Source organism: Lagopus muta, chromosome 6, assembly GCF_023343835.1.
Source record: "Lagopus muta isolate bLagMut1 chromosome 6, bLagMut1 primary, whole genome shotgun sequence".
NCBI classification, from domain to species: Eukaryota; Metazoa; Chordata; class Aves; order Galliformes; family Phasianidae; genus Lagopus; species Lagopus muta.
The window spans coordinates 17,404,618-17,424,675 of NC_064438.1; the positions used below are offsets into that span (position 1 = coordinate 17,404,618).

The 20,058-nt window shown below is 43.6% G+C and overlaps 1 protein-coding gene across 1 annotated transcript; it reads right to left on the reverse strand.

Moving 5' to 3' along the window:
* Nucleotides 1-1,751: 1,751 nt before the first annotated feature.
* FGF19 (fibroblast growth factor 19) lies at nucleotides 1,752-6,403 on the reverse strand. The gene is made up of 3 exons (XM_048948581.1): nucleotides 6,169-6,403; nucleotides 5,960-6,063; nucleotides 1,752-3,472 (listed from the first exon to the last, which is right to left on the reverse strand). The coding sequence occupies exons 1-3, from the start codon at nucleotides 6,401-6,403 to the stop codon at nucleotides 3,140-3,142; spliced, it is 672 nt and encodes a 223-aa protein (XP_048804538.1). The 3' UTR covers nucleotides 1,752-3,139.
* Nucleotides 6,404-20,058: the final 13,655 nt, after the last annotated feature.

A 20,058-nucleotide genomic window follows, 5' to 3' on the forward strand; every position in this document is an offset into this window, starting at 1 on the left:
GCTGGCACCCTCTCGTTTGTGAGGAAGGGAAGTGCATTTATTTAGCTTGCCACGTCTCTGCTCCTGTACAAAGCACAACTGTCCCAGGTTCTCCACAAACAGTTTCAGTACTTGGAATAGAGATAGCACTGATCCTCAGAGCCTGAATAAAGGTTTTACAGCCCTTCACACCTCCCCAGAGTGGAAATGGAGATGCCCAGTATCTCCTTTTTGTAGCTTTCTCACTACTCGCATTTACACATCATAGCTTCTAACGCGGACTTCACAAGGAGGCATTTGACACCTTACCTTTTAAAACCTTTTAGGGCTGTAAAATGTGCCGCTGCAAATGGAAGGGCGGCAATTGCCCTGCTGTCCTTGGGTTGCAGTGGTCAGCCAGGACCTTTTCACAGCGGTGCTGGTGTTTGCATTCCCACAAAGCTGAGGACAGTGGTGTTCCAAGGTTTTCCAGCACAAGTCAGGTGTTTGTTGGCAGGGAAAGCATTTTTACAGTAATCATTCTGCCTCAAGCTGGGATCCTGTCACATTTCATAAGCAAAATAGCTAGGCCTGGTCAGAGCTCAGATGGGAAACCTCCAAGGAAAACTGAAGTGCTCCAGGAAGTGGTGTGGGTAATTTAGCCCCCGGTCTTCTTCTGTCTGTCTGAATAAATATTGACCGTGCTGTTACAGTAAGAATCACCGTGCTGCTCATGGAAGATGCAAACCCAAAGGTGTCAGCAAATAGGATGCTATTCCCCAATGGTAGAATGCTCGACTTTGTTTTCTTGACCAGTATTTGTGACAGCAATGTTAAATCTACTTTAAAATCTCTCACCACTTAATGTGAAGAGTGTGCACTCTGAATTTTATCATTTGCTGTGTTTCCATTGAAAACTGTGAGGTTGGTTTTTTGTTTTTTTTTTTTTTGGTGGAAAAGTGAGGTTTTGAACAAATTTTAGAAGTTCATTTTGTGTTCTGGGTTTTGATTTATATAAAGGAGTCTCAAAAGATGTATCTAACGTTCAAAAGATATATAGTCTGATCAAAAGCAGAAATGAAAAGCTGAAAAACAGGACACCCCAAACCCAAAAACTTTTCAAATAACACAACTTGAAAATCATCACGCATCTCCCAGTGCATGAAGAGTAGGAAGCCTCTGCATTTGTGGCAGTGACTCAACATGAAGGAGAACGTGAAACACCATGGGAGGTGTTTTGCAGCCAAGAACTCTGCAATTCTTGTGAGTCACCCTATAGTATTCCTAGAGTGAAATGCTCAGTCTTTCCTTTTCTGCCAGAAATTAACATCTTTTTCAAGCCTAACAGCCATTTCCCCCCTAGGAGCATTTTTAAGTTGGGTGCCATTTTTAAAAAGGGAGCAACCTTCTACTTAACGTGGTTTTGCATTTTGCAGGTGGCTCACACGTGGTGCTGAACCTTTCCATAACAAAGCTACCTCTCTCAGTCTTGCAGTTTCACGTGGGGCTCCTCAGGAACAGGCAGCAGGTGGACAAAAGGTCCACCATTGGCACTCACTGCCTGGCTTTGGGAAACTCACTCTGTCTCTGTGTTGCACCTCGACAGTGTCATCTCCACATGGCTGCAGTGGAACCAGACTTCGCAGTTCGATAAAGCTCCTTGATGTGTTTGGGCTGAAGAAGTCAGAAAAGAGTCAGCTAGATTTCTGCACCGAAGATGATTTTTTATTGCAAATATACGTATTACACTACCAATAATGAACAGAAATTTAAAAAGCTATTGTTTCCTAGAATTTAATGATTACAAAACTTCACAAAATTTGTTACAACCAAAAAACCCACCTTCAAGAGTATATAAATAGAATTTTGAGCATAAATAACAGTAACAAAATAAACAGAGGTATGTATTTAATAAATTAATTATAAATATTGCATTGGCAATGAAGTGCTAGGTCAGAAGAACACCAGTGTTTCCAGTAGATCTTTTTGTATAGAAATCTCTATTATAAGCGAGCCTTTGGAAATGAGTGGAATCTCTGAACCCTGACATGTCTTCTTTTGGTTTCTCTTTGGTTATTCCTTTGTTAAATTGTCACAAGGGGAGAACAGAACTGAAGACATCAGACATATGCTTTCTGGCCCTGAGATTCACACGATCCCTTCCTGCAAGAAGCACAGCATGGCCAGCTCAGTTCTGCAGTGTTTAAGTCACTAAATTGTATCTCCACGGTTTCAACTGATGCAGAATCAAGCCTGGATGGACTTAAAGGAATTGCTGAGGGTTACAGGCAAAACACAGAAATGTTCTTTGTAACTGATGTGACCTACACATCATCCATTTTCAGACTTTCTATTTGCTAACAACATACATGAGTATACACAGCAGAACCTATACCTGGACACTACTTTGAACTGCTCATTCCTACCAGATGAACACAGATGCTAGTTCTGTATACACTCGTACACATGTGCTGAATTCCCATTAACATTAAAGACAAGTCTTTATGCTGGATGATGCAGATCCCCCAGTGAACATAAATTAACCTATAAAATACACCAAAAATCCAGTTTTCCAACGTATCCTTTAGCAATAGGGGAAGGAAGAAATATTTTCCTTTCTTCCCTTCTTTCCTAAGGGAAGAAAAAGCACAATATATAAGCAGAATTGTTTTTCAGTGGTATGCTTTCAACAGAAAGCTTTCCCAGAAGGTTGTCAGCAGCTTTTCAAGAAACAGCACTAACTTTAGTTCACATAACCACACTTGCTCAGTCTTCCTTAACTGTGTTTTGTTCCAAATGTTTGTCTACAAGGCTGTGAACTTCTCTGTGAATGGCAAGATTTCCTGTATATATATATGAGCTGAAACAACAGGTGAACATATGTGGTAATGAATTTGATGTATGAAAACCATGTATTTTATCATCACCACAGTAATGGAAGAACTCTGATGAATTTGTTAAGCTGTTCTTATTTAATTTTTCTTTTCCAAGAATACTATGGAGAGGCAATGCTTTTGAACATGGCATCTGGGCACTTAGCTCTTATAGGTACAACACATTGTACGGGAAAGGCTGTCTGCATACTGAGACACGAAAAAAAGGTTTGAGACATCACTACACAAGAAGCTAAAAACCTGCAACATTCTGTGGTATTTCTTTAAAACCGAGTGTGCAGTCAGAATCATTTCTGAAAGCTGGGGCTCTTCACTGGAGACAGTTTGGAAGTGATCCCAAAGGGATCCATGCTGTCCGTTTCAAGAGGTGATGAGTAGACCTCTGGCTCAAAAGCCTGGCTGTAATCACCATATTCACCAAAGTCTGTCACCTCCACTGGCACAGTGTTGATCATGGGTAAGAAGTGAGACAGTGGGAGAAAATCTTTTCCTTTGAATTGTTGTCTTTGTTTGGCACTGCTCAAAGACACTGATATTCCGTATTTCTTTGATTTATACACGTTATAGCCGTCTGGACGAATCTCCTCTTCAAAGGAACAGTCCTCAATGGAATAGCTGAGCTGAACAGAAAGGAGTAAAACTAGTTACAAACATACCCACCAGATTCACTCCATTCAGTTAAGATCTTGTGAAGAAGAACGTATTTGCTTAGGTATGAATTTGTAAAAGTACATTTGTGACATACTGCAGAGACATTCTTCTGTTAGAATCTAGGATCACCATTCAGACCTTCCCACACTCTCTGCATTTGACACAGTGCTGGTGTTGCTTCAGGCTCAGTCACTGCAGGTGATTGAACTCCTGGTCAGCAAAAGGCAATTGGTGATGATGCCTCAGTCTTTAGTGATAAGTGAATTAATATAGACTGTATTTGCTACTTTTCATTCTTTTCTCACATGCCATCAAGAATACGGAGTACAATTAAGTACAAGCATCTGAGTATCGTTTAAAAGCTCTCATTAAACTGATCAGGTATTAATAAAAAATGGACATTTTTTTCCAAAATAAATTATGTAGTATTTTTCCTTCCACACACAATATGTATCTCAGAAAGACACCAGTTTGTGATGCACAATTATGGCTGAATTGTCAGCTGTCCTTATTGCTATGAGCAGTCAGCCTCTCCTTGGAGGATGATGATATCAGCAAGCTTCTTGAGCAAGTGCACTCTACAAACCACATTGGTTGTTGATGGCACCCCTATGCCTCCACCAGATTGCTCCCTGCTCACTTCGGTGGGATTGTCTCTAGAGTAGTTTTTAATACATTTCAAATGCACTTTAAGTATTTCCAGATCAATTTTTTTCCACAGGAGAAATTTACAGTATGTCAGTATATGAAGCAGTTAAAGATTTCTGCTAAACTACAGAAATTCTCAGGGCAGTCTGTGCAGCACACTGCCTGCTCAGAATCAACCTTAGCCATTCCTGTGTCCCATGTTAAGAAGGAACACATTACAGGAGGGCTGAATTTGGGCCCCAGACATTGCACCTGCCCTTTCCTTCTTCCACTGCTGATCTCTGGGCTATGGCGCATGTTCTGCCTGGGCCGATAGTGGAGAGATGACAGTGAGTGTCAAGGATGAGCTGGCTTCTTGCCCTCAGCCTCACACAGGCTCAGCCCATGTTTATTGGGCATTGTAGGAGCACAGATGGTATATGCCAAAAGCCATTTCTTTCTTCCTTCCAAGTACACCCCTAGAGAAGGGTAGCTACAGGAAAGGGGGCTGTGTCCCAAAAGAGAAGACTTATCTCCATATGTCAGCTTCTACTCCCTTCACTTCTGTGAATACTGTTACCAAAGTCGACAAAACTATTTTCTAGAATCAGGCAAATAGAACTGGTCCATGACATAAAGGTATAATGGCATGGCTACATGCTATTGTGTTTTCAGAAGAAAAGCTAACAACCTGTGAAGAATATTATACACCAACAAACCCACTCAAGGGATACTCATTAGCTTACAGAATTATGTTATAAGAAAGCTGCTTTAAAATGCCTTAACTACAGCAGCTCCAATAGGAGCAGGATCTGGACTTGTTTTGTTTTCATTGATCATTTTGCTTTGGATATACATTAAAACTTAAAGCTAATAATTGACCCACCACACCGCTACAGCCTATGCACATTATCATTGCATGAATTGTCTGATTCTGGCCCAGAAAAGCAAGGAAATTGAGAAAGAAAGACTCAATCCTATGCTGTATGCTCAGTCAATAACCTCCCTACTCCCATCTTAGTCTGACTGAACATACCGGAAGTTTTGACAGTAGGCCAAGTCCTTGCCCTACTGCAAGCAGCACAAAGTTTGCCGCAGCTATCAAAGCAGAATGCAGCCGTGCCTTTACTACAGCACAATAAAAAGCCATCACCCCACGCAACCCAGGCTCCTGCAGAGCGCTTAGACAAAGCCTTACTCTGAACCTTCAAATTCTGGAGCTGGCAGTTTATGTCTGGGTTTACAAAGCCAAGTTTACATAGCTGATAATGCCTACAGGATATGCTGACATCGCTGGGTGAAAAGCGCGAGCCAGCTGCGTGGTGCCAGTGGGTCACTGAGCTCCACAGCCGGCTACAGGTGTGCTGATTCTCAGGTTGGAGTGGGACTGGAGCAGGGCGGAACCATCCTGAAGCCCTTTCTGTTTGGTACTACCTAAGAGATGGCACCCCTGTGTCTCTCGGGCTTGTTTGAGTGGCACATCTCCTTTCCAAAGAAAGCAATTCTTATTTTCACTTTATTTTTTTCCCTAGAGTATCTGAGCTGAACAGCGAGAAATCATTCAGCTCTAATGCCCTAACTTCATCGGTTTCTGGGGCAGCCACCAAACGAGAAGACTTCCTAAACAAACTCACTTCTGGACGATACTGCATTTTCCACATGAAATAGGCACTGCGCATTCGGGACAATGTCCCCTTGCTGCTGCCCTCTCACAATCCCCGCAGCCTCCCGGGTAGAGGGGACGCCCCAAAGCCCCGTTAACTCCAACCCCCTCTCCTCATCCCCCCCCCCCCCCCCCCCCCCGCTGCAATTCTCGACCGGGGGCTCACCTGCCCGTGCAGCCGCCCCGCCTCATCCATGCAGAGGTAGCGGGAGCTCCGCACGCCCTTGATGGCCACGGTGCGCACCGCCACGGCGCGGATCTCCAACAGACCTGCGGGGAGAGGGAACCAGCCGTCAGCTCCGCGCCGCCGCCCGCCCGCCCGCCTGTTCCATTCCCTCGCCCGTCCCGTCCGTTCCCTCAGATCCCGGCTCTTACTCTGCGGGCTCTGGCTACCGACAGCGTCCACCCGGCCGTCGCCGCCGATGCGCAAGAAGCAGCTGAAGAGCCCGTGCTTGCTGGCGGTGTAGAGGTGCCGCAGCCGGATGGGTTCCCCCCAGCCGTAGTTGACGTGCGGGCCCGCGTCGGGCAGCGCCAGGGACCTGGCGGCAGCGGCGGCGGCGATCCCCAGCAGCGCCAGGGCAGCGCCGGGGGCGGCGGGGCGCGGCCCCATCCGCGGCGACCTCAGACTCGGACTCAGCTCGGGCTCGGCTCGGGCGGCGGCGTTGCCGCGGGCGTTGCGGGGCGGTGCGGTACGGGGTTGGGCGCTCTGTGCGGCCGGCGGTGTCGCGGGAAGGATGTAGCACGGGCCGAGCCGGCCCCCCGGCTTTTTATAGGCCTCCGTTATCAGCCCGATCGATTCGGCCGCATCCAGCTCCAATATAGAGCCCGTTTCATAGCGGGAATTGGTCGGGTCGGTCACTCCCCCCGAAAATATTGATCAGATGACATCATGTCGCAGGGGACATCCTGGAGGAGTCGCTCCCTCCCTACCGCATCTCCGAGCTTTCCCCTCGAGGCTCATCCGCGCCGGGCCCCCGCGAACCAAGCTGCACGAGAACGGAACGGGACGTGACGGGATGGGGCGGGTAGGGTCGGGTCCCGCAGCCCCGATGAGAGCTCTGAGCACGGGGAATGAGCCCAGGGGTGCGTGACCCAACAAGCACCAGCGGTCACGCAGAGGTGAGGGAGCAGCTCAGCCGCTCGGGGGACACATCACTCCTCCGCGCTAGCGCTTGTCCATTCTGTGTTCCCATTTCAGAACTAAGCTAGCGGGGATGCTCGTGTAACCCGGCCGGAGAAAAGGGCCGTATGCAGGGCAGGCTCCGCCACTCTTCACGCTTCAGCTCGGCGGCTCCGAGGCTCCGCGGCCGCCATCCGGCTCTATTCCGGCAGCGACGTGAGCACGGCGTGAGAGCGGCCACTGCCCGGCACCGAAGCGACGGCACGGCCCGGCACGCGCTGGCTCGGCAGATCTTGACATGTCCCGGCACGGCATGGCACGGCGCCTCGGGACGGACCGGCGCCGCTCCCGGGCTGTGTTGCCGCCCGGCCATCCCGAGCCGTGCCGCTAGATGGAGCCGGGTGCCTTGGTGCGGGCTGACCTCTCCGTCGGGGAGCTCCTGCTCGGGTCTCTCCGGCCCATCTTCCCATTCGCGCAGAGAAATAGGCAAAAAAAGTGCGTGTAGCGAAACCTGGCAGAGACCCGACATAGGCTTCGAGTGGGTTTGTGTGTACTGATGGTTTTTACTATGCTGGTGTTCACCCAGAGAATGTGTCAGGCAATGGGAGAGCTGTGCACACCCGTGTTTGTCTTTTTCAGGACACTTCAGAGAATTTCTGCTGATTTTCCTGTTGTCCATCCAAACTGAGCATTACAGGAATTTTCTCATATCCCAAAAGAGAAAATAAACATCAATGGGATTTCATAAATAAAAAGAAAATTCTTCTTCCATAGGACACATGAAGTATCAATTAAGCAGAACACAGCCCCATAGCCCTGGCAGAATTTCTGAAGCAAGCAAACAAAGAAACAAATCTTTCTGAATTTCATTGCCTCTTTACTTTTGTCTTTCTGTCTGTACATTTGCATCTCCATTCTGTGAGCACTCCTGCAAACATCTTTCCTTTCTGAGCAACCCAAGCTCAATGAGGCCGAGCATATAGATAAGGCCATGTGAAAATACAGAGCTTTGTGGGATGATAGCGCACTCTTGTATGGATGCACTTCTACACACCCTAACCGTGTGCACCCTGTGGCACTGAGGTTTGTCACACTAATTAATCAGTATCTAGATGATCATGGTCTTGCAACACCTGCTCCTGCAACAGGAGTTTTGAGTCATCCCGAAGAAGCCCAGTTTTCTCACATGGCTGATGAGTCATTAATGAAAATGAGGGCCACCTCACTTCCAGGTTCTTCCTGCTGCACCATCTAAGTCATGGGTTGACTTGAGAAATTCTGTCCTTGCAAACATCTCACATGCTCACGATGTCATAGCACCAGTAAATAATACAAAGGTGTCTAAGACCCTGTTTTTTTCCCTCTGCATAATTCTGTGCTGTTGCAACGTGGCTGCTCCAAGGCAGCTCACTGCTTGCAGCCTTGGGCCCCACAGCAGTTGTGCATGTAACTCACCCTGGCTGCTGAGCATTCTTCAAGGCACTGAGCACCCAACACACACACACAGTTTGGGCTGAGATGAATCCGTGAGGTGCTTTGGTCCATTTTGTTGTGCATCTCACTGAACAGAAGCTATTTGATGAGTACCGATGCTGCTATACTATTAATGCTACGTATTGTAGTGTTAATTGTATTTGCCATCGTAATATACAGTATTTTCTTCATCAAAAAGTCAACCACCTTTCAAGCAGAAAGAACCAATGCTTGCAGCATATTTATTCATTTTGATAGTATTATTATTCCTTTTTTTGTGAGGATCAAAAATGGAGGCAGTAAGGGAGATTAAAATTTCACATCAGATCAAATGGCAATGAAACATTTAACTCATTTGTTTTTAGGAAATGCCTTTCTTGATATAACAGTCTTTCCATCTAATCCATTTGTCCAAGTTCCTCTGCAATCTGACTGAGGTGAATGCCTCCATGTGCTTATCTGGGCTGGGTAGCACCAACCTATCTGCAAACAGCTGTTTGAGAGATATGGATTAAATAATCTCTGGAAGTGCTTATTTCTTTATTGGCATTGGAAAAAACCCTCAGTGATTAGCCCAGATTTAGTATTTTATTCTTAGCTACAGCTAGTGAATCTCACTTTTCAATGTATACTGCTGTAATGTGACTTTCATATCAGTCCCCATATAAATCACTGAATGTTATCATTTATTGGCATCTTTTTACCAAAGTTCAGTAGAAGGACACATCTTTGCAAGTTGCTGAAGATGTTTTTGCAGAGATATAACATGACAAATCATACCATCACTTCCAGTGCTGGGCCTGCTCCTTGAGGCAGCAGCAATGGAACCTGCTGGTGTGGGACTTTTGCTTTTCTGGGGATAAGAAAAAATAAAGGAGGAAAGTCTTGTAGAATAAAAATACCTCCTGACTAAATATTACTCAACTGCAAAAGCATTTTCACCTGTTGTAATTAATCATTTATTTCCACTGCACTTTTCAATGGGCCTATGTAATTTCCACAGAACAAAACCTTCAGCTTTTGTGATTCTAAAGCTGAACCAAATAAGTTTGGAAGATCATGACTGCTATGTTTTAAAAGTCAAACATTCAGCGATCCTGGAGCATGCCAAGAATATAAGAGTGTTTGTGCCTTAGTAGGCAGTAACATCATTGTGACCAAGTGAGATAAATTGAAGCAAGGTTGGTACATGATGGTCAGAAATAGGGCATGAAGCTGCTCTTGAGATAATCACCTCACCTCACCACAACATTCATTCAGGCAGATGTAGAGAGTGGTCATGTCTCCCCTGAGCCTTCTTCAGGCTGAACAAGCCCAGCTCCCTCAGCTGCTGCCTTGTTCTCCAGACCCTTTAGTTTTGTTGCCTTCTCTGGACATGCTCAGGTATGGATAGGTCTATGTAGAATGGAAAATGGGAATTTTAAAGTGTTTTGCTACCTTTGAGGTATCTTTGGGATCTCCATAGATTTAGGAAGAGACAGCACATGAATGTGATTTGGTATTACTTCTCTGAAGTCAGAAGTAGAAGAACTGGAGTGGCTGAGAGATCTCCAGAGGGAGCTGGAGATTTCCAACCTCATTCCTTTTCTTCTGAGCTCTGCTGCAGTCCCTATATGCCACCCCACAGTGGCAGCAAGCAGACAGCCCTCACTTGCCCCAGTGCAGAGAGCAGGCATCATAGCCAGATGCTTCTCCCTGCCTCTGGTTGAGATCACAGGAGTGGACACAGCACACTGTGACGTGCAGGCTTTGAGCACAGGGCTGTTCTACAGAGAGCCTTATAAGTGCAGCACAAGCTAAAAACCTGCCTAAGAAGGAGAGGTTACTCCACCATGTGTCAAGGGCCTCTCTGCTTCCCAGCTGTTTCTGCAACCCAAGAGGCAGAAAGATGACAGTATTTCCCCATGGACTGTGGATGAGAGCAGGATTAAGATTCCATGGCACCCACTGTGTACACCCACCAGTGGGATGCCTGTCAAGAGAGGGTTCTCCCCATACCATGGATGTAGCAGCCCCCGGTGAGTTAGCAGGATTCAAATGCATTGAATACTGACAGATTTTCAAATAATCAACTTGTGGAGGGCCCCTATTCTAAAGATGCTCTGCTGAAGTGCTCACTGCACAGGAGAGGTTCTTGCTGTTGTCATCAGTAGGTGCACATGCAATCAATGCCACATCTGATGGCAGTATGCGACCTATTAGTCAGGAGAACTTGGTTCTTTCTAATGAACACAGCTGGACAATTAATTTCAAATATCTCTCACCATTCTGTCATCAAATGTTTTCTTAACAATTGCTATCAGTCAGTGCATTTTTGAGAGCAATGCTTAGCTTGGAATTGACTTGAAGCTTCCATGATCAAATGATGCCTTCTGATTAAGTCTACTCTAAAGCTTACCAAAGTCCCATCAGCTTCAAATTCCCAAATTCTTTGGAATTTTGCAACTTATTAGAGCCTAATTGATTTTCTAGGTGTTCTACATCACCTGATTTCCACTAAATCCATGAAAGTTGGAAAAGTTGAGGCGCATAAACATCTAATTTAATTGAATTATTTCAATACCCAAGGCAAATATAATCTAGCCTCTTCATGGAGGCTGAGATTCACTGATGGAAGAATAGTAGGTGCTACAAAAAAATAAAAAAGGAAACAGATTTGCTTCCAAAGTGTACTACAAGGATACAAAGTGCACATAGTCAGATCTGTGGTCCTGCTCAAATACATGCTAAACCCCACAGAACCAGAATTAATCAAGTGATCTTATTCAGTCCTATTCAATGCCATTTGCCATGAAATCAGTCCTAAAGAGCACAGTAGGAAACTGTGATGTGCAAGGGCTTCAGCAGTGAACCCACTATGGGCACAATAACCAAATCTAACTGTGAAGCAATTTTGATGAGTTATACTGGGAATAAATTTGTACCATGTAGGTGCAAATTAACTTCACAGGAGGTGAAAAATAATTGTCTTTGTTAACAAGGACACTGAATCAGAGACTCTTAGTTGGTTGCATTTTGGCAGTAAGTAGTAAGAAAGGGAGGGCATGAAAAAGGTTTAGTTGTGTTTATCTGTTGAGTGAAGCAAGCATTCCTATTCCAGGATGATGATCCCACAAACTGCTCATAGAGCCAGTGGAACAAATCCATGAGCACATGAGGAAATGCAACCAGAAGCTGTATTTCCTCACAGCTGTTGGCAGTTCAGGTTATTTGCTAGACTTGCACTTGTGCTTTCTGAGGGAAGATGTGAGAGATTTGAACTGGTGCAGAGTAAGACAGCTACATTCTCTATTTGCTAGACTAATATTAAATCACTAATGTTAAATCACTGCTCAGAGCTCTGTAAGACTTCTAAGTTTTCTCTGTTCTAGCTTTCTTGCTGCCTATTACTGCATGTTGCATTCTGCTGCTTATCATTCCTAGAAATTGCTAGTCACCATCAGGAATGGATAAGCCAAGAGTTGTAAATGATTAGTGAATGCTGGTGAACGTAGTGTCAAAGTTTCAATTCAGTGCACAGGTGGGAGGTTTGTATAATGCTTATTCACCATCATCATTTTGATTATTATGGTATTGCAGGAAGGACTCTTACTGAAATGATAAAGCCCTTCCTGAATAATTTCTGAACAAAAGCAAATTTTTAAAAAAGACATAAGATTTCCTGATGACACCTTTTATGACTGTTAAGAATATTTTGCACACAGACATATCCTCAGCTTTTGGAAAGCAAAGTGATTCAGTTGAATCAGCAGATGCTTTCCTTTCAGCTCAGCTCATATTTTGTGCCTAAAAGTAAGGAGAATTATCTTAAGAAGGAGTAATAAAACTCTTGTCAACTCCTTCAAAACCTGCTTACTAGACAGAGTTACTTCCCTTGGATTTTTTTGAAGTGTGATGGTGTCTTTCTTCTCTCTTCTTAAGACGCCCAGATTCAATTCTTAATGTAGTTGACATACTCATGTAGAAAGTTTGAAAGTGGAATTGCTCAAGAGGGGAGGGATAAAGACTATTAGTAACTGATGTTCTACTCAGACATCACAGGAAATGATTTTCTGCTGAAATCCCACTGCTGTGGGCTGGCTGCTTGTTTTGCCATGGATCTAGAAATTGAGTTTATGGTTAGTAACTTTCTCTGATGTTGCTAATTTCAGCCTCTTAACCAGTCAGAAGTGCTACCACTAAACATGGCTGAGGGACATTCGCGGTCAAGAACTGAAGGGCAAAGGTTACTGAAGCATCCTGCCAGTGCAGCTAAAGTTGACCTTTATCTGACAAAGCAGAAGTAACACGGGATCTAAAAGAATCCATCCAAAACACTGCATTTGGGTTGATCCTAATCAGCCATAATTTCCTAGTTTAATGGCCAATTAAAAGGCCATTTGAAAGTAAGAGAAACAGAACAAATTATCATGGAAAAAGCCTGGTTGTCTTTAGAAAGTAAGTCAAGTTTACTTAAGTTTTACACATCTGACTAGTGAGAAAACTAGTAGGTAACGGATTTAAGTTCCATAAGTAGTTCAGATTCGTCAAATAACGTGTTATAGTATGAGATAAAATCTGAAGCATTGTTAGAAAGTGAATCAAAATACTTCAATTAAAATAAGGGATTTATCTCTCTAAACATCACAGCAAATATTGAACAGAATGTGAAATCCACCACTACCTGTCTGTTGTGTATGTTATTTACCTTGCCCTGATGTAAGTAGTTCCTTAAACATTGCTGGTCAAAGCGGGAGACAAATTGCCACTGGTTCTTTCATGGCTGGAGGTACAAGGAAGACTCTTCCGTTATAGGATTTCCTCAGTTCTTGAAGTGAACAAAGCTGAGCAAACATTGAGGATGAAAAAATGATCATGGTGCCTCTTTCATATGAATTTGTCCAAATTTGCTGATTCACAGAAAAGTATGACTTTCATCCCACTTATTACCCAGAGTCGAGATTGGGCCTCCAGATTATGTATTCTCGAATATGGATGTGTTGATTCAGGCACTCGTTTTACAAAGGGAATTTTAAGAATAGGCTCACCAACTAAGTCAGAACTGAATTTCTTCCAGGCTTCTAGAAGTCCCTCTCATAGCTCTGTGTGGGGCATCAAGGTTTCATTCAACAGCAGAGGCTCCCTGATACCTGTGTATTGCTCTTTATCAGAGGTGTCTAGTAGATAAAGCCTGTAAAACACCAGCTACTGATCTCTGTTACCGTAGGCTCCTGCTGAAGAGCTGCTGCTGCTGGACAATGACTGCCCTTTATGTGTTCTCCTGACTAATAGGTTGCATGCTGCCATCAGCTCGACTTGGATTTGGTCAGGCAGATGTGGCATTGATTGCATAATGCTGTAGAAGGAATTGGCCAATGCTAATGAAATAATGAGCAGCAGAACTCATTATTGTACCTTAAACACTGCTTCCTATTTGTGGGTCCACTGTCAGTAGTGGTATTCCATTCTTAAAATGCAGTAATATCCCAATCTAGTTCTTCTCTAACACACACCAGTAAAGGTGGGAATCCTTTGCATCATCATAGCAATTAGCCATGGCACAAAAACTCACTGATTAATCACTCACCCTGTGCGCTAACTTACATTTCCTTTAGAGTGGCACGTTAACTCTTGATTTCCCAAGTAAGCCAGCAACAGACTTGTCATCTACAACTTTTGCTGATAATTTACACCATTTCTGCCCAAGTTCCTTCTGTACTGTCATTAGGAGATGGTAGGATTTTCTCACTTATCATATCTATTAGCCACTTTGCACTGAAACAGATCTTACTATTTGGTTAATGCAGTGGTTGCTTGTGGGTAGCTTGTATTTCAGTCTGATATCGCAGTACAGTACTGATTAATCAGTTCATGTTCAGAACAACATTGCTAATATTGTGTTAAGAAGAGGAACTAAGGCCCAATTCTGCCTTCCATGGAATAAAAAAATAAAGCATTTACTTCAGTAGGAACTAAGTCAGATTTTTAGTAACACTTAGTAGTATGCAATTAGAGGAGCAATTAACATGTATGGTTTTGCCCTTTAAAGTCCTCATAAGAAAAAGGGTTCCTTTTACATCACTTTTTATGTGCACTCACAAGTTAGCAACCATGCACTGTTTTGCTTCCTAGCATAACAATGCAGAGGCAGTGAGCGGATTTTATCATCTCCCAGTCCATACATTTATTCCTAGAGAGTTTTACTCATATTACATATGTGAACGTGCACCGCTGCTGCTTTTCCAACTTTAGATCAATGAGCCAAGCAGCAAATAGCACCGACTTGGCAGGTCCTCTGCATTCATCTGAATGAAATGAAAGGGAGCTCAGTTCTTGGCTCCAGTTTTCTGTCACTCCATTGTCATTCAACAAAACGGACCAAAGAGACAAGCGATCAATCCATAAACTCGCGAAGCCTCGGTCTCCAGCTGTCATCGGCTTTGAGCTCTCTCCACTGATCTTATCTGTTGCAGAGTGATTGAAAGTAATTTGTTTTGGTTGAAAGTAATTTGTTTTGGAGAGTAATTAGATTATCTCTTGGGGGGCTTCCTACCTGGTGACCCAGTGTTTCTCCTTGGCTTGCTGCTCATTAACATCAATTACCATAGAGACACTCTTCAAAGGAAAGCTTGCACTGCCCAGGGTAGGGAACCTATTAAGGAATATGCTTCTCATTCCTGCTAGGAGATAATAAACCTTCTGATGTCAAACAATTATTTGTGGGTCAGACACATACGATCCCGCTGGGGCTTAAGCCTTTCATTTGCCATCCAGTATGAAATGCGTTGCAATTAGGAAATGAGCTAGATCTTTCTATAACAGTGTGTACATCAATGTGAATATAACAGCCACAAACAAACCCCCATGTATTTATTTGTGACCATTTACTGTTGCTACTAAAGCTGTGTGCTAGGCAGGGTGGACCAGCCCAGGTATTGGTCTGCTCTGGAAAAACACAAGCAGACATCCTCCATCTACTTTCACTGAGAGGTATTGGAACAGTGAGCAGAATAAACCCCTGTAGGGGAAAGTGCAGAAAGGAACTTTCAAAAGTTCATGCTTTGACTCTTGGCCTCAGAATGAACTCTTTACCTGAGACAATGAATATAGTTATGTGTATGACACAACACTGATAAGCATCATAATAACACCAGTATCTGTCTTTTTCTTAATCATTAGAGCTTTAAACGAGTCATTGCCCTACTGTGACATTTACTGGTTGTGATTACATCATTACTACTGTGTGATCCCACGGAAAGGTACAAAATAAACTAGAAACACAATGACCCACCTTGTGAACTATGCCTCTTTTTCAGACACAGCAAATCTGAACAAGAGTTCACCCTAGTCGTGCGTTAATTTACAGATGTTCAGTCAAAAACTTCCCCATGTTCCGTCTGATCTTTGTGCTGCTCGGGCAGCAGAGAGGTGACTGAGCAGAAGCAGCCTTTAAAAGCAAGGTTGGGTACGGGGGCCTCCCTGGCCTCCGCAGAGCTCCTGGTGTCATTGAAAGCTGCAGGATGAGCCGGGGCTGACCACAGGGAAGCTGGGGGCAAGTGATGAGAACATTCTCGTTCTGCAGCTGCTCGGGGCTCCCCTGCAGCTGTCCTGGTCCAGAGGGAGAGATGTGCTTTGGGAGAGTCAGGCCAGGAGGGAGATACCCGTAGCACTGTCTCCAATATGTACCCTGTTAGGTCGTGCTTGCTCTTATATTTTAAATACGTGACACAAATCCTTTAAAATCTGTTTTCTCAAGAGCTGCTAAATGCTGACATCTGAAGTAAATAGCTGTTGATTTTTTCTCACTTGTCTTTTTTTGAGTAATTATGTTATTGTATATGAAAGCGAGTGTTTTATGCATACCAAGAAAGAATAAAGGAGACCTTTGATGAATACAGTGAGCAGCATGTAAATGTGATGGAGGAATGCAGAGGCAAATGAATGACCTTTCTGAAACAGAATTTCACTACTATTTTTGCCCACATTAAATTTAGTTAATGTGTTTACTTCTTCCTGCTGCGTATGTTATAGCTGAATCCTCAGTGCTTCCTTTTCCTAATAAAATGCACCTTGTCCAAAGTATTTGCAGTGTTCCTCAAATGGGCTTCTGTGGTCCAGCCAATGAACCAACCGTTTGCTTGCATGAAGCAAAACATTTCCTTTTCCCAGAGCTCTCCCAGAATGCTTTGAATGTCAGCATTTCATCAGGGCATGCTTGTGTGAATTTTATATTATGCTGAGATAGATGCTCATCAGTCAGTTCCTCCAGCCCCTAAAAATTTAAGTTAAATGAAAGCAAAAAACCCACAACCATTATTTTTATTACTCATTATTTATTACAGATTCCATGACTCTATGAGAACAGTGGAAAATAAATAACTTGTTGTTTCTTGGTGCTGATCCTCACAGAGAAGGCCATACAGGCTGTTTCCACCTGACAGCTGAAATTAATGAAGTCAAGAGTGTGTGAACAAAACCTCCATGAATTCCTAAACCTGAGCTTTCATATCAAGCTGCCTCCTCTTGGGTGCTGATCTCTGCTTACAAGGTGATCTCTGGCTCATTATTCTAAAGTTTCTGAGGTGTAGGTCAAAAGAATTGTGGAGAGGATTATTATTGGCTTTGTATTTAGTTGGGGGCAAGCTACCAGGGTAGACGTGAAAGCAGGCTGCTAGATAAAAAATAATGTGGATCAAAAGGGAAGAATTTCTTTTTGGGTAAATGGCAGTTTACACAACGAGAAAACTGCAAACTGTGAAAGCCAGAATAGAGAGCCAAGGCAGGTTACCCATCTCAGAATTACTATGGGCAGATGCTTCTCTTTACAGTTGGCTTGCAGTCCTGTGGGCTTTTTGTTTGTTTGTTTTCCAGGAGTATAGAGGATGAATAAAGTCAGAACTGAAAAAATGAACTTAAACTCTGAAGTGCAAAATAGCAAGCTAATTCTGAAATGAACTTGTCATCCATAGGACCACAGCACAAGAGACTTCCTCGATCATTCTGTTGTTAAATGATGTGACTCACACAGGCCTTGAGCCTCCCATCTACAGAAAACCTGTCCCTTCTCTGTTCTGTGCCACTGTAGTGCAGAGAGGGCAAGATGGATGAGGGAACAAAAGAGGTATCTGTTAATATTATTTTGTGTCTGCTGAATTATTCACTTTTACAAGTCTAATTGCCAAATCATTTTCTCAGAACACTACATAGGAAAAACATTGATCATTTGGATTGTGCTCAGGCATAAATGCTTTAGAAGCATACAACTAAGTCAGTTTTAAATCTCAGTGTTACTTACCCATGGTGCAGAAATGCCTGGGTATGAATTATGAGGCCAGTCACACAGGAAAATAGGAAATGCCAAATATTCTAAAGGGGTAAGTTCTGGGTTTTTCTCTTTGATGTGAGTGCCAGTACCAATCCTAGATTCGTGTTAGGAAGTGCTGGCTACTGCTTTGTCATGGTTTTGGCTGGGATAATTTTCTTTGTAGAGGTTTGTATGATGCTGTAGTTTGGAGTACTGATGAAAATAGTGTTGATAGCACAATGATATTTCAGTCATTACAGGGCAGTGCTTATGAAACCAACGACTTTCCTACTTTCCCAGGGTTGTCTAAACATTGGTCTGCTGATAGGAAGTAGTGAGTGAATTCCTTGTTTTGTTTTGCTCATTCATGCAGCTTTAGCTTTACCTCCCAAACTGTATTTATCCCAACATGCAAGTTCCTGCACTTTTACCTTTCCAGTTATCTGCCCCATCCCACCCGGGGAGAGTAAGCAAGAGGCTGTGTGGTGCTGAGCTGCTGCTGGATAAAACCACAACAAGCTTGTATGAGCAACCAGCTGAGCAATTCATTGAAGGTTCATTCATGAGAGTCATTACTTGTTTGTGGGCAATTTACAAATTCACATTTGTCACTGTCATGGCAAATCCAACCATCCCAAGCTAAGAGGTGATTTCTTTAGGCTCTAGAAAGCAAAGTAACCCAATTAAAAAATACCAGATACACTTGTGAAAGGTTTATCAGCTCATGTTTCCCCTTAACCTGAGACCAGCACGCTGGCTGTTTTCCAACACTTCCAGTGCACAGCCACAGATTTCAGCTACTGTATCTCTCAATAGCTTTGCTCAGTCTGCCATTTCCCACTTCATGCTGCTGTATAATCCTATTCAATCACAGTACAAACAATGGGGTCATGAGGGATGATGGGGACGAGCAATGCCTCACAGGGGGAAAGAGAAATGATGGGCATCCTCTTTATTTCACTGACACAGAGATCCTGTGCTGGTTGGTTCCCCATACATTAAAGAGATGTTACAGGATAGTGATTACAGGGAACACTAAGCTGGTTTTGCTTTGAAATATGTAAAGGTGGTGTTCAGGTAATGTTTTTGACTGCTAGCCCTTTTGATGTCTGCAGGCTTTACACTTACACATCTGGAAGCCTGCACACCTAGCTATAAACAGGCATTGCAGCCCTGTTTCACAGCTGGCTTTACAAAAGAGCAGCAGGACGCACACTGCTTACAAATGCCAATCTTTTCTTTTCTCTGAGCTACCTTGAAATTGTATGTTGTTAGCTCATGACTTGCTTTGGTGACTGTTTATTCATTTTCCTTTATTCACCTTCAAAGAACACACCACCTGTCACTGCACTTTGCCATATTGCCAAGGGCAGACAGCCAGGCTTGAGTGGCATCTGCTAGTGGGAGCACAGCTCAAGACCCTCTGAGCAGTGAGGGAAGGCTTTGCTGCAGTGCTAAATGCCCTGTGAGAGAGGGGACACCCACACACCACGGGAGCCAGCTGGGTACGAGCCTCACTGATTGCACTGTTTAATTGTACTTAATAACCTTCTACATAGACATTCAGCTTCAGTGCATATGAGACTCAAAAAGTCATTCTTATTCAAAAAACTGTTTATGATTTATGGAAACCTTCCTAATGTCACAGCTCAAAACCAGTGAGCTCTTACCCATAAATGACACCATCACTGCTTTTGCACAGATTTGGCAAAAATACCACACAAGATGCTGTCAGATTTGGAGAGCTGGCCATGACTTGCCAAGTAAGCGCTTCATTGGACACCTTCCTAGTGCCAGCTGCCTACCTCATGAATAAGCATGTTTTAGTCTATGAGATTGCAATGTTAAACACAAGATTTTTTCTGTTTAGGACATAACAAGGCCAAGGACTTTCCAAAATCATGATTTCCTCTCCTTCCTTTCAAGCTGTAAGGGATTGCACGTATCCAGAACCACGGTGTTTGCCTTCATTCAAGTAGTATGTTACAATTCATAGAGTATGTCAGGATGGAAATGGAAAGAAGGAACAACAGATGGACACATACAAAAATTAAAATATTATTTGGACAGCTTGAAGAACTGGCAAAATGTATAGTAACAATTCATCAGTTCTTCTGTCTGAAGTGGTTGGTTTGATAAAAAAAAAAAGCCATCTGAGCAATGCTTTCATTATGTAAGTGCCCACCCATTGCTTTTGTTTTTGATAAAACATAAACAAAGGAATCTCCAGTGTTACTTCCTAATATGTGAGAAGTGTTCTAATGGACAACGAGAAAATACTGTATCCTAGGCAAAACACATTTTCAAGCAGGCAGTTCCCATCCATGCACACCAGTTTTTCCCTCTTCTCCCCAAGAACACATTCCTGCTGAACTGTAGTGAAATCGCT